At 40.9% G+C, this 14,782-nt stretch overlaps 1 protein-coding gene across 1 annotated transcript in view; it reads left to right on the forward strand.

Annotated features, from left to right (window-relative positions):
- The first annotated feature begins 825 nt into the window (after positions 1-825).
- The window catches only part of LOC123752461 (uncharacterized), a 32,340-nt gene continuing 18,383 nt past the window's right edge, over positions 826-14,782 (forward strand). The window contains exon 1 of the mRNA XM_069320444.1: positions 826-860. Within this exon, the coding sequence (XP_069176545.1) occupies positions 826-860 (35 nt within the window). The remainder of the gene's footprint in view (positions 861-14,782) is intronic.

Consider the following 14,782-nt stretch of genomic DNA (forward strand, 5'->3'; position numbering starts at 1 on the left):
CCCAGGCCACCCCAGGCCGCCTGGCCGCTCGGCCCGGCCACTCGGCCCGGCTCGGCCAACCCGCCTGCCCGCAGGCGGCTACCACCCCCACCCCCTCTCAGCTCGGGAGGGGCGCTGTGGGCCATGCGGTGGCCACATGTCTTGGCCACCTCCTTGGGCCACTTGGCCACCTCCTTGGGCCACTTGGCCACTTTCTCGGGACAGCCTAGGACCACATCTTGTCGATGCATGAGGAGCAAACTAAGTGTTGACAGCTAGAGTGGTAGTGACCTGGGAAATGAGTGAAAGGAGGAGGTTAGACGTGAGTAAAATTATCATTGTGTACAGTGTGATGAGCACCGGTGGAAATTCCCGGTAGAGTTGTCTCATAGCCCCGCCAGGCTAGGAAAGCAGCTGAGTGACAGCTGTCTGTAGCACGTCCAGGTGACTGGTAGGGCGGTACCTGGAGATAGATGTTGTACACGGGACCACACTGTAGTATCATGATGTATATAAGTGTGTAGACTGACTCGAGTATGTACCGGTCAGTGTAGAGATTTACCATATAAGTGATCCAGCCTGTCGATTCTATATAATCGTTCAGACTTGATTAATGCCATAGAGTACCGCATATAATTGTATCATTAGAGGTAGGCAGGCCAGGTTGCAGGGATGTCAGTGGGTACCCTGAGGTCTGTGTAGTTAGAGATACATTTACCTGATGATATAATTTTCATTGAATATGTGAATGCTATTTCTATGTGTTCATTTGCATGTTTATGTACTGTGTTGTGTGGTAAGTCAGTAGGTGTGATTGCTGACTGATTGCCTAATGATGTCATTAGCATGTGGGGTATGCTGACGGCATCATTATGTTGCAGGTTTGTGCAGTGTTGTTATCAGTTTATACGATATTATTGTTGCCCTGGTAGCTGTGTTGAAGGTTTAAGGGACCATTAGGATTATTCAGGGGAATTCACAGTACTTAATGAGAGCAGGCAATTGATTGGTTAATTGCCTTGCTGAGGTAAGTGTGTGTTCACAGTAGTTCTTTGCAACGGTTGCAAGAAAAGGGGGCAGTAATATTGGTATACTCTTGTGTGTTGCACAACCGTGTGTCATTACTGTGTGGGCACAGTAATTAACGAGTTGCAGTAGCCGCAACCGTATGTGGGCAGTGCATTTGTGTTGTTGCATGCCATTGTAGTGTGACCTATGTAACACTGGGGTTACTTTGTTTCTTTAAGTTGTGTTGAGGACTTAAGGATTCAGTGAGTTAATAATTGGGGAATTAACTGGATAAGGGGTGCACACTTATTGTGGAGTGAGTGAGGGCTGTTATGAGAGAACAGCGTTGAGCTTGAGTGAGATACGTCTTGGGAGCAATTAATTGTCCATGTGACAACTAATTGACCACTCTAGCTAATTATGTAATTAGCCTTCTCATCATGAATTCACGTAGTGGGAGAGGATCAGTCAGAATCTATCAGTATTTGTGTTAACGTAATTTGCTCGAGACTAATTACCTTTCTGGGGTATAGCAATTAGTGGCTCATGTTAATTAGTGGAGTAATTAACGTCTGAGAGCTCAGATGACCCGGTAAAGCGAGGTCATGGAGCTAGCATAAATCGTTGTATTAATCATATCCTGTCTGAGGACAGTGGATTAGTGGCACATCTTGTTAATTAGGGGTAATTAACTCCTTTCCCGTGAATTCACAGTGTTTGGTGAGACCTGCTTAGGCAGTGCTGAGTGAGACGTATTTATGGATGATTAATTATCGATCCTGGTGACAGTTAATTAATGGCTCGGAGTTAATTAGGGTAATTAACACTCACTAGTATTTTTTTGACACAGACTGTTGAGAAACTACCACGTTAGGGTAGGCTTAGTTAACGTAACTCAATGGGGATGTAATTAGTGTTCCGTTTGACATTAATTGAGAATTACTCACTGAATACTTGCTAGGAGTCAAGTGTGATGTAATATAAGTTTGAGTTATTGTTAACAAGAGAGAGACAAGTGTTAATGATTAACATAGAGTATCATCATGTTGTTGTCTAGTGTGAGACAATTGTTTGTGTTTACCGTAGTACTTCGTTGCTGACTGCTGCGATCAGTCAATTAACGTAATTAATCACTTCAGGCAATTTCTTTTGGTTGTCGTCTGGTGACGAGAGTAGAGTAATCTAGGGATTTGTGGAGCTGTGTCCCAGAATCCCGCCTTGCCTGACTTTGTTACTATTTACAGGGCAACTTCTTGTAGGGAGTTGCAAAGAGTGTTCACACTGGGTTGTGATGGGGGGGTCACTGTTGGACTACCCGCCTAGTTACGTGGGTCTCTCCTGGGGGGCGGGAGGACCCCTAAGCTTGTGATTATAGTAGCTGTCATGGAAACCGAGACACTATTGATTGCATGCTTGTGTCTTCAGTGGATATCCTTCATTTGTTCAGTTAGTTCATGTTGTCAGCAAGATGGAGCCTGCTGTCACTTCTCGAGGGGCTGTTGAATAGCTGTGTTGCAAATGCCACTTGATGTACAATAACGTAACCATTCGCTGTGGTGTAACTTAGTCTGTGATATTTTTCTTTGATTTGCAATATTGCGTCATCAGTGGGCACACCTGTGTTCAGGTTAGTTCAGTATGCAGCCTCACAGCAAGGGTTGCTATTTAGCTGTTTGTTATCATGCCACTGGATGGACATTAACGTAACGTAAACTCGGTAATGTAGTAGTTAATCTCTTGCTAGTAATAAATTGTTATGTTATAGAAAACGGACTTTGATGTCAACCCTTCAACCATATTACTGCACATTACGATTAAATGTTGATTTGATCTTGATATGACAGCTGTTCTTGGGAATTCGAATTGCAATTCATAGCGCCACATCAAATATAAATATTTAATTGTGAGAACCCGTCGGTTACCCTTTATCAGTTTTAACGTCCTGTTTAACTAGGAGGAGCCAGCGGCCTATTGTGGACAGGTTTTCACCCTTGGTGGTGGAGGCCTGGCGGTTTGCTCCCGCTTTTCCTTTTTCTATTGGACTCATGCTTAACTGCCGTGAACAGCCTTTAAACTTGTAGTCCACCTCCTAAGGGAGGTAGGCGTAGAAAAAATCTCACATTGACAAATATTAATATTATTATTTTTATTTTTGGTTAATTTTACAGAAATATAAATATATATATATGTCGTACCTAGCAGCCAGAATGCACTTCTCAGCCTACTATGCAAGGCCCGATTTGCCTAATAAGCCAAGTTTTCCTGAATTAATATATTTTCTCTAATTTTTTTCTTATGAAATGATAAAGCTACCCAATTTATTATGTATGAGGTCAATTTTTTTTTATTGGAGATTAAATTAACGTAGAAATATGACCGAACCTAACCAACCCTACCTAACCTAGCCTAACCAATCTTTATAGGTTAGGTTAGGTAGCCAAAAAAGTTAGGTTAGGTACGGTTATGTAGGTTAGGTAGTCGAAAAACAATTTATTCATGAAAACTTGGCTTATTAGGCAAATTGGGCCTTGCATAGTAGGCTGAGAAGTGCGTTCTGGCTACTAGGTACGACATTATATATATATATATATATATATATATATATATATATATATATATATATATATATATATATATATATATATATATATATATATATATATATATATATATATATATATATATATATATATATATATATATATATATAACTAAAAACTCACACCCCAGAAGTGACTCGAACCCATACTGCCAGGGGCAACGCAACTGGTATGTACAGGGACGCCTTAATCCGCTTGACCATCACGAACGGACATAAGGAAGTGATAGCCGAAGCTATTATAACCACTTCCCCGCCGGCACTCGGATAGTAATCTTGGGCATAGCATTTTATCAAATCACCTCATTCTTTGGGGCACACGTGAGGAACACAAATGCAAACAAGCCTGAATGGTCCCCAGGACTATATACAACTGAAAACTCACACCCCAGAAGTGACTCGAACCCATACTGCCAGGAGCAACGCAACTGGTATGTACAAGAATATATATATATATATATATATATATATATATATATATATATATGGGGGGGTCACTATATATATATATATATATATATATATATATATATATATATATATATATATATGGGGGGGTCACTATATATATATATATATATATATATATATATATATATATATATATATATATATATATATATATATATATATATATATATATATATATATATATATATATATATATATATATATGTATATCACGAAAATAAACACGTGATTAAGAATGTGACAATGTCAGATTCCTCCTTCTGAAGATTTATTTAATATACAAAAGTACTTAAGGAAATTCCTGTTTCATTTTCCTCCGTGGTCTGACATTGTCATATATATATATATATATATATATATATATATATATATATATATATATATATATATATGTCGTACCTAGTAGCCAGAACGCACTTCTCAGCCTACTATGCAAGGCCCGATTTGCCTAATAAGCCAAGTTTTCATGAATTAATTGTTTTTCGACGACCTAACCTACCTAACCTAACCTAACCTAACTTTTTTGGCTACCTAACCTAACCTAACCTATAAAGATAGGTTAGGTTAGGTTAGGTAGGGTTGGTTAGGTTCGGTCATATATCTACGTTAATTTTAACTACAATAAAAAAAAATTGACCTCATACATAATGAAATGGGTAGCTTTATCTTTTCATAAGAAAAAAATTTGAGAAAATATATTAATTCAGGAAAACTTGGCTTATTAGGCAAATTTGGCCTTGCATAGTAGGCTGACAAGTGCGTTCTGGCTACTAGGTACGACATTATATATATATATATATATATATATATATATATATATATATATATATATATATATATATATATATATATATATATATATATATATATATATATATAACTAAAAACTCACACCCCAGAAGTGACTCGAACCCATACTGCCAGGGGCAACGCAACTGGTATGTACAGGGACGCCTTAATCCGCTTGACCATCACGAACGGACATAAGGAAGTGATAGCCGAAGCTATTATAACCACTTCCGCGCCGGCACTCGGATAGTAATCTTGGGCATAGCATTTTATCAAATCACCTCATTCTTTGGGGCACACGTGAGGAACACAAATGCAAACAAGCCTGAATGGTCCCCAGGACTATATACAACTGAAAACTCACACCCCAGAAGTGACTCGAACCCATACTGCCAGGAGCAACGCAACTGGTATGTACAAGAATATATATATATATATATATATATATATATATATATATATATATATATATATATATATATATATGTATATCACGAAAATAAACACGTGATTAAGAATGTGACAATGTCAGATTCCTCCTTCTGAAGATTTATTTAATATACGAAAGTACTTAAGGAAATTCCTGTTTCATTTTCCTCCGTGGTCTGACATTGTCATATATATATATATATATATATATATATATATATATATATATATATATATATATATATATATATATATATATATATATATATGTCGTACCTAGTAGCCAGAACGCACTTCTCAGCCTACTATGCAAGGCCCGATTTGCCTAATAAGCCAAGTTTTCATGAATTAATTGTTTTTCGACGACCTAACCTACCTAACCTAACCTAACCTAACTTTTTTGGCTACCTAACCTAACCTAACCTATAAAGATAGGTTAGGTTAGGTTAGGTAGGGTTGGTTAGGTTCGGTCATATATCTACGTTAATTTTAACTACAATAAAAAAAAATTGACCTCATACATAATGAAATGGGTAGCTTTATCTTTTCATAAGAAAAAAATTTGAGAAAATATATTAATTCAGGAAAACTTGGCTTATTAGGCAAATTTGGCCTTGCATAGTAGGCTGACAAGTGCGTTCTGGCTACTAGGTACGACATTATATATATATATATATATATATATATATATATATATATATATATATATATATATATATATATATATATATATATATATATATATATATATATATATATATATATATATATATATATATATATATAACTAAAAACTCACACCCCAGAAGTGACTCGAACCCATACTGCCAGGGGCAACGCAACTGGTATGTACAGGGACGCCTTAATCCGCTTGACCATCACGAACGGACATAAGGAAGTGATAGCCGAAGCTATTATAACCACTTCCGCGCCGGCACTCGGATAGTAATCTTGGGCATAGCATTTTATCAAATCACCTCATTCTTTGGGGCACACGTGAGGAACACAAATGCAAACAAGCCTGAATGGTCCCCAGGACTATATACAACTGAAAACTCACACCCCAGAAGTGACTCGAACCCATACTGCCAGGAGCAACGCAACTGGTATGTACAAGAATATATATATATATATATATATATATATATATATATATATATATATATATATATATGTATATCACGAAAATAAACACGTGATTAAGAATGTGACAATGTCAGATTCCTCCTTCTGAAGATTTATTTAATATACGAAAGTACTTAAGGAAATTCCTGTTTCATTTTCCTCCGTGGTCTGACATTGTCATATATATATATATATATATATATATATATATATATATATATATATATATATATATATATATATATATATATATATATATATATATATATATATATATATATATGTCGTACCTAGTAGCCAGAACGCACTTCTCAGCCTACTATGCAAGGCCCGATTTGCCTAATAAGCCAAGTTTTCATGAATTAATTGTTTTTCGACGACCTAACCTACCTAACCTAACCTAACCTAACTTTTTTGGCTACCTAACCTAACCTAACCTATAAAGATAGGTTAGGTTAGGTTAGGTAGGGTTGGTTAGGTTCGGTCATATATCTACGTTAATTTTAACTACAATAAAAAAAAATTGACCTCATACATAATGAAATGGGTAGCTTTATCTTTTCATAAGAAAAAAATTTGAGAAAATATATTAATTCAGGAAAACTTGGCTTATTAGGCAAATTTGGCCTTGCATAGTAGGCTGACAAGTGCGTTCTGGCTACTAGGTACTACATATATATATTTATATATATATATATATATATATATATATATATATATATATATATATATATATATATATATATATATATATATATATATATATATATATATATATGTCGTACCTAGTAGCCAGAACGCACTTGTCAGCCTACTATGCAAGGCCCGATTTACCTAATAAGCCAAGTTTTCATAAATTAATTGTTTTTCGACTGCCTAACCTACCTAACCTAACCTAACCTAACTTTTTCGGCTACCTAACCTAACCAACCCTTTAAAGATAGGTTAGGTTAGGTTAGGTAGGGTTGGTTAGGTTCGGTCATATATCTACGTTAATTTTAACGCCAATAAAAAAAAATTGACCTCATACATAATGAAATGGGTAGCTTTATCATTTCGTAAGAAATAAATTAGAGAAAATATTATAATTTAGGAAAACTTGGCTTATTAGGCAAATCGGGCCTTGCATATTAGGCTGAGAAGTGTGTTCTGGCTACTACGTACGACATATATATATATATATATATATATATATATATATATATATATATATATATATATATATATATATATATATATATATATATATATATATACTTTATATAGTATATATATATATATATATACACAACGGATATAGCAACGCGGAAATAAACGCTGCTATAAGAAGACACTTGGACCGTTGGTATAATTCAGAACCTAGAACAGAAACCACAACACCCCCAATAAAATTATATTACAAATCAACCATGCACAGTGAACATATAAAAGAGGAAAGAATAATGAAAGAAATAATCCGTAAAGGAGTAAAAAGCATTACTCCTAACAAAAACATAAACCTGATAATATTCTACAAAACCAAGAAGACTTCCGAAGTCCTTATCAAAAACAGCCTGAAGCCGACGGAGAACCCTCTACAGCAGTCAAGCGTTGTATACATGTACACTTGCCCCCACGAAGGATGTAACCTTCAATGTAAGTACATAGGTATGACGTCGACCAAGCTGACGAGGCGTTTGACATGCCATCTTCAATCTGGTGCCCCTAGGAATCACATGAGACAAGCCCATGACATTACTCTAACAAGAGAAATGTTGAACAAGAATACTTGCATAATAGACAAAACCCAAGATTCAAGAAGATTACAAATTCTTGAGGCAATTCATATATATATATATATATATATATATATATATATATATATATATATATATATATATATATATATATATATATATATATATATATATATATATATATATATATATATATATATATATATATATATGTCGTACCTAGTAGCCAGAACGCACTTCTTTGCCTACTATGCAAGGCCCGATTTACCTAATAAGCCAAGTTTTCATAAATTAATTGTTTTTCGACTACCTAACCTACCTAACCTAACCTAACCTAACTTTTTCGGCTACCTAACCTAACCAAACCTATAAAGATAGGTTAGGTTAGGTTAGGTAGGGTTGGTTAGGTTCGGTCATATATCTACGTTAATTTTAACTCCAATAAAAAAAATTGACCTCATACATAATGAAATGGATAGCTTTATCATTTCATAGGAAAAAAATTAGAGAAAATATATTAATTCAGGAAAATTGGCTTATTACGCAAATCGGGCCTTGCATAGTAGGCTGAGAAGTGCGTTCTGGCTACTAGGTACGACATATATATATATATATATATATATATATATATATATATACTGAAAACTCACACCCCAGAAGTGACTCGAACCCATACTCCCAGAAGCAACGCAACTGGTATGTACAAGACGCCTTAATCCACTTGACCATCACGACCGGACATAATGAGGTGATAGCCGAGGCTATTTGAACCACCCCACCGCCGGCACTCGGATATTAATCTTGGGCATAGCATTTTACCAAATCACCTCATTCTTTGGGGCACACGTGAGGAACACAAATGCGAACAAGCCTGAATGGTCCCCAGGACAATATGCAACTGAAAACTCACACCCCAGAAGTGACTCGAACCCATACTCCCAGAAGCAACGCAACTGGTATGTACAAGACGCCTTAATCCACTTGACCATCACGACCGGACATAATGAGGTGATAGCCGAGGCTATTTGAACCACCCCACCGCCGGCACTCGGATAGTAATCTTGGGCATAGCATTTTACCAAATCACCTCATTCTTTGGGGCACACGTGAGGAACACAAATGCGAACAAGCCTGAATGGTCCCCAGGACAATATGCAACTGAAAACTCACACCCCAGAAGTGACTCGAACCCATACTCCCAGAAGCAACGCAACTGGTATGTACAAGACGCCTTAATCCACTTGACCATCACGACCGGACATAATGAGGTGATAGCCGAGGCTATTTGAACCACCCCACCGCCGGCACTCGGATAGTAATCTTGGGCATAGCATTTTACCAAATCACCTCATTCTTTGGGGCACACGTGAGGAACACAAATGCGAACAAGCCTGAATGGTCCCCAGGACAATATGCAACTGAAAACTCACACCCCAGAAGTGACTCGAACCCATACTCCCAGAAGCAACGCAACTGGTATGTACAAGACGCCTTAATCCACTTGACCATCACGACCGGACATAATGAGGTGATAGCTGAGGCTATTTGAACCACCCCACCGCCGGCACTCGGATAGTAATCTTGGGCATAGCATTTTACCAAATCACCTCATTCTTTGGGGCACACGTGAGGAACACAAATGCGAACAAGCCTGAATGGTCCCCAGGACAATATGCAACTGAAAACTCACACCCCAGAAGTGACTCGAACCCATACTCCCAGAAGCAACGCAACTGGTATGTACAAGACGCCTTAATCCACTTGACCATCACGACCGGACATAATGAGGTGATAGCCGAGGCTATTTGAACCACCCCACCGCCGGCACTCGGATAGTAATCTTGGGCATAGCATTTTACCAAATCACCTCATTCTTTGGGGCACACGTGAGGAACACAAATGCGAACAAGCCTGAATGGTCCCCAGGACAATATGCAACTGAAAACTCACACCCCAGAAGTGACTCGAACCCATACTCCCAGAAGCAACGCAACTGGTATGTACAAGACGCTTTAATCCACTTGACCATCACGACCGGACATAATGAGGTGATAGCCGAGGCTATTTGAACCACCCCACCGCCGGCACTCGGATAGTAATCTTGGGCATAGCATTTTACCAAATCACCTCATTCTTTGGGGCACACGTGAGGAACACAAATGCGAACAAGCCTGAATGGTCCCCAGGACAATATGCAACTGAAAACTCACACCCCAGAAGTGACTCGAACCCATACTCCCAGAAGCAACGCAACTGGTATGTACAAGACGCCTTAATCCACTTGACCATCACGACCGGACATAATGAGGTGATAGCCGAGGCTATTTGAACCACCCCACCGCCGGCACTCGGATATTAATCTTGGGCATAGCATTTTACCAAATCACCTCATTCTTTGGGGCACACGTGAGGAACACAAATGCGAACAAGCCTGAATGGTCCCCAGGACAATATGCAACTGAAAACTCACACCCCAGAAGTGACTCGAACCCATACTCCCAGAAGCAACGCAACTGGTATATACAAGACGCCTTAATCCACTTGACCATCACGACCGGACATAATGAGGTGATAGCCGAGGCTATTTGAACCACCCCACCGCCGGCACTCGGATATTAATCTTGGGCATAGCATTTTACCAAATCACCTCATTCTTTGGGGCACACGTGAGGAACACAAATGCGAACAAGCCTGAATGGTCCCCAGGACAATATGCAACTGAAAACTCACACCCCAGAAGTGACTCGAACCCATACTCCCAGAAGCAACGCAACTGGTATGTACAAGACGCCTTAATCCACTTGACCATCACGACCGGACATAATGAGGTGATAGCCGAGGCTATTTGAACCACCCCACCGCCGGCACTCGGATAGTAATCTTGGGCATAGCATTTTACCAAATCACCTCATTCTTTGGGGCACACGTGAGGAACACAAATGCGAACAAGCCTGAATGGTCCCCAGGACAATATGCAACTGAAAACTCACACCCCAGAAGTGACTCGAACCCATACTCCCAGAAGCAACGCAACTGGTATGTACAAGACGCCTTAATCCACTTGACCATCACGACCGGACATAATGAGGTGATAGCTGAGGCTATTTGAACCACCCCACCGCCGGCACTCGGATAGTAATCTTGGGCATAGCATTTTACCAAATCACCTCATTCTTTGGGGCACACGTGAGGAACACAAATGCGAACAAGCCTGAATGGTCCCCAGGACAATATGCAACTGAAAACTCACACCCCAGAAGTGACTCGAACCCATACTCCCAGAAGCAACGCAACTGGTATGTACAAGACGCCTTAATCCACTTGACCATCACGACCGGACATAATGAGGTGATAGCCGAGGCTATTTGAACCACCCCACCGCCGGCACTCGGATAGTAATCTTGGGCATAGCATTTTACCAAATCACCTCATTCTTTGGGGCACACGTGAGGAACACAAATGCGAACAAGCCTGAATGGTCCCCAGGACAATATGCAACTGAAAACTCACACCCCAGAAGTGACTCGAACCCATACTCCCAGAAGCAACGCAACTGGTATGTACAAGACGCTTTAATCCACTTGACCATCACGACCGGACATAATGAGGTGATAGCCGAGGCTATTTGAACCACCCCACCGCCGGCACTCGGATAGTAATCTTGGGCATAGCATTTTACCAAATCACCTCATTCTTTGGGGCACACGTGAGGAACACAAATGCGAACAAGCCTGAATGGTCCCCAGGACAATATGCAACTGAAAACTCACACCCCAGAAGTGACTCGAACCCATACTCCCAGAAGCAACGCAACTGGTATGTACAAGACGCCTTAATCCACTTGACCATCACGACCGGACATAATGAGGTGATAGCCGAGGCTATTTGAACCACCCCACCGCCGGCACTCGGATATTAATCTTGGGCATAGCATTTTACCAAATCACCTCATTCTTTGGGGCACACGTGAGGAACACAAATGCGAACAAGCCTGAATGGTCCCCAGGACAATATGCAACTGAAAACTCACACCCCAGAAGTGACTCGAACCCATACTCCCAGAAGCAACGCAACTGGTATATACAAGACGCCTTAATCCACTTGACCATCACGACCGGACATAATGAGGTGATAGCCGAGGCTATTTGAACCACCCCACCGCCGGCACTCGGATATTAATCTTGGGCATAGCATTTTACCAAATCACCTCATTCTTTGGGGCACACGTGAGGAACACAAATGCGAACAAGCCTGAATGGTCCCCAGGACAATATGCAACTGAAAACTCACACCCCAGAAGTGACTCGAACCCATACTCCCAGAAGCAACGCAACTGGTATGTACAAGACGCCTTAATCCACTTGACCATCACGACCGGACATAATGAGGTGATAGCCGAGGCTATTTGAACCACCCCACCGCCGGCACTCGGATAGTAATCTTGGGCATAGCATTTTACCAAATCACCTCATTCTTTGGGGCACACGTGAGGAACACAAATGCGAACAAGCCTGAATGGTCCCCAGGACAATATGCAACTGAAAACTCACACCCCAGAAGTGACTCGAACCCATACTCCCAGAAGCAACGCAACTGGTATGTACAAGACGCCTTAATCCACTTGACCATCACGACCGGACATAATGAGGTGATAGCCGAGGCTATTTGAACCACCCCACCGCCGGCACTCGGATAGTAATCTTGGGCATAGCATTTTACCAAATCACCTCATTCTTTGGGGCACACGTGAGGAACACAAATGCGAACAAGCCTGAATGGTCCCCAGGACAATATGCAACTGAAAACTCACACCCCAGAAGTGACTCGAACCCATACTCCCAGAAGCAACGCAACTGGTATGTACAAGACGCCTTAATCCACTTGACCATCACGACCGGACATAATGAGGTGATAGCCGAGGCTATTTGAACCACCCCACCGCCGGCACTCGGATAGTAATCTTGGGCATAGCATTTTACCAAATCACCTCATTCTTTGGGGCACACGTGAGGAACACAAATGCGAACAAGCCTGAATGGTCCCCAGGACAATATGCAACTGAAAACTCACACCCCAGAAGTGACTCGAACCCATACTCCCAGAAGCAACGCAACTGGTATGTACAAGACGCCTTAATCCACTTGACCATCACGACCGGACATAATGAGGTGATAGCCGAGGCTATTTGAACCACCCCACCGCCGGCACTCGGATATTAATCTTGGGTATAGCATTTTAACAAATCACCTCATTCTTTGGGGCACACGTGAGGAACACAAATGCGAACAAGCCTGAATGGTCCCCAGGACAATATGCAACTGAAAACTCACACCCCAGAAGTGACTCGAACCCATACCCCCAGAAGCAACGCAACTGGTATGTACAAGACGCCTTAATCCACTTGACCATCACGACCGGACATAATGAGGTGATAGCCGAGGCTATTTGAACCACCCCACCGCCGGCACTCGGATAGTAATTTTGGGCATAGCATTTTACCAAATCACCTCATTCTTTGGGGCACACGTGAGGAACACAAATGCGAACAAGCCTGAATGGTCCCCAGGACAATATGCAACTGAAAACTCACACCCCAGAAGTGACTCGAACCCATACTCCCAGAAGCAACGCAACTGGTATGTACAAGACGCCTTAATCCACTTGACCATCACGACCGGACATAATGAGGTGATAGCCGAGGCTATTTGAACCACCCCACCGCCGGCACTCGGATATTAATCTTGGGCATAGCATTTTACCAAATCACCTCATTCTTTGGGGCACACGTGAGGAACACAAATGCGAACAAGCCTGAATGGTCCCCAGGACAATATGCAACTGAAAACTCACACCCCAGAAGTGACTCGAACCCATACTCCCAGAAGCAACGCAACTGGTATGTACAAGACGCCTTAATCCACTTGACCATCACGACCGGACATAATGAGGTGATAGCCGAGGCTATTTGAACCACCCCACCGCCGGCACTCGGATAGTAATCTTGGGCATAGCATTTTACCAAATCACCTCATTCTTTGGGGCACACGTGAGGAACACAAATGCGAACAAGCCTGAATGGTCCCCAGGACAATATGCAACTGAAAACTCACACCCCAGAAGTGACTCGAACCCATACTCCCAGAAGCAACGCAACTGGTATGTACAAGACGCCTTAATCCACTTGACCATCACGACCGGACATAATGAGGTGATAGCCGAGGCTATTTGAACCACCCCACCGCCGGCACTCGGATATTAATCTTGGGCAAGGCATTTTACCAAATCACCTCATTCTTTGGGGCACACGTGAGGAACACAAATGCGAACAAGCCTGAATGGTCCCCAGGACAATATGCAACTGAAAACTCACACCCCAGAAGTGACTCGAACCCATACTCCCAGAAGCAACGCAACTGGTATATACAAGACGCCTTAATCCACTTGACCATCACGACCGGACATAATGAGGTGATAGCCGAGGCTATTTGAACCACCCCACCGCCGGCACTCGGATATTAATCTTGGGCATAGCATTTTACCAAATCACCTCATTCTTTGGGGCACACGTGAGGAACACAAATGCGAACAAGCCTGAATGGTCCCCAGGACAATATGCAACTGAAAACTCACACCCCAGAAGTGACTC

The sequence above is a fragment of the Procambarus clarkii genome, unplaced genomic scaffold (assembly GCF_040958095.1).
Source record: "Procambarus clarkii isolate CNS0578487 unplaced genomic scaffold, FALCON_Pclarkii_2.0 HiC_scaffold_135, whole genome shotgun sequence".
NCBI lineage: Eukaryota > Metazoa > Arthropoda > Malacostraca > Decapoda > Cambaridae > Procambarus > Procambarus clarkii.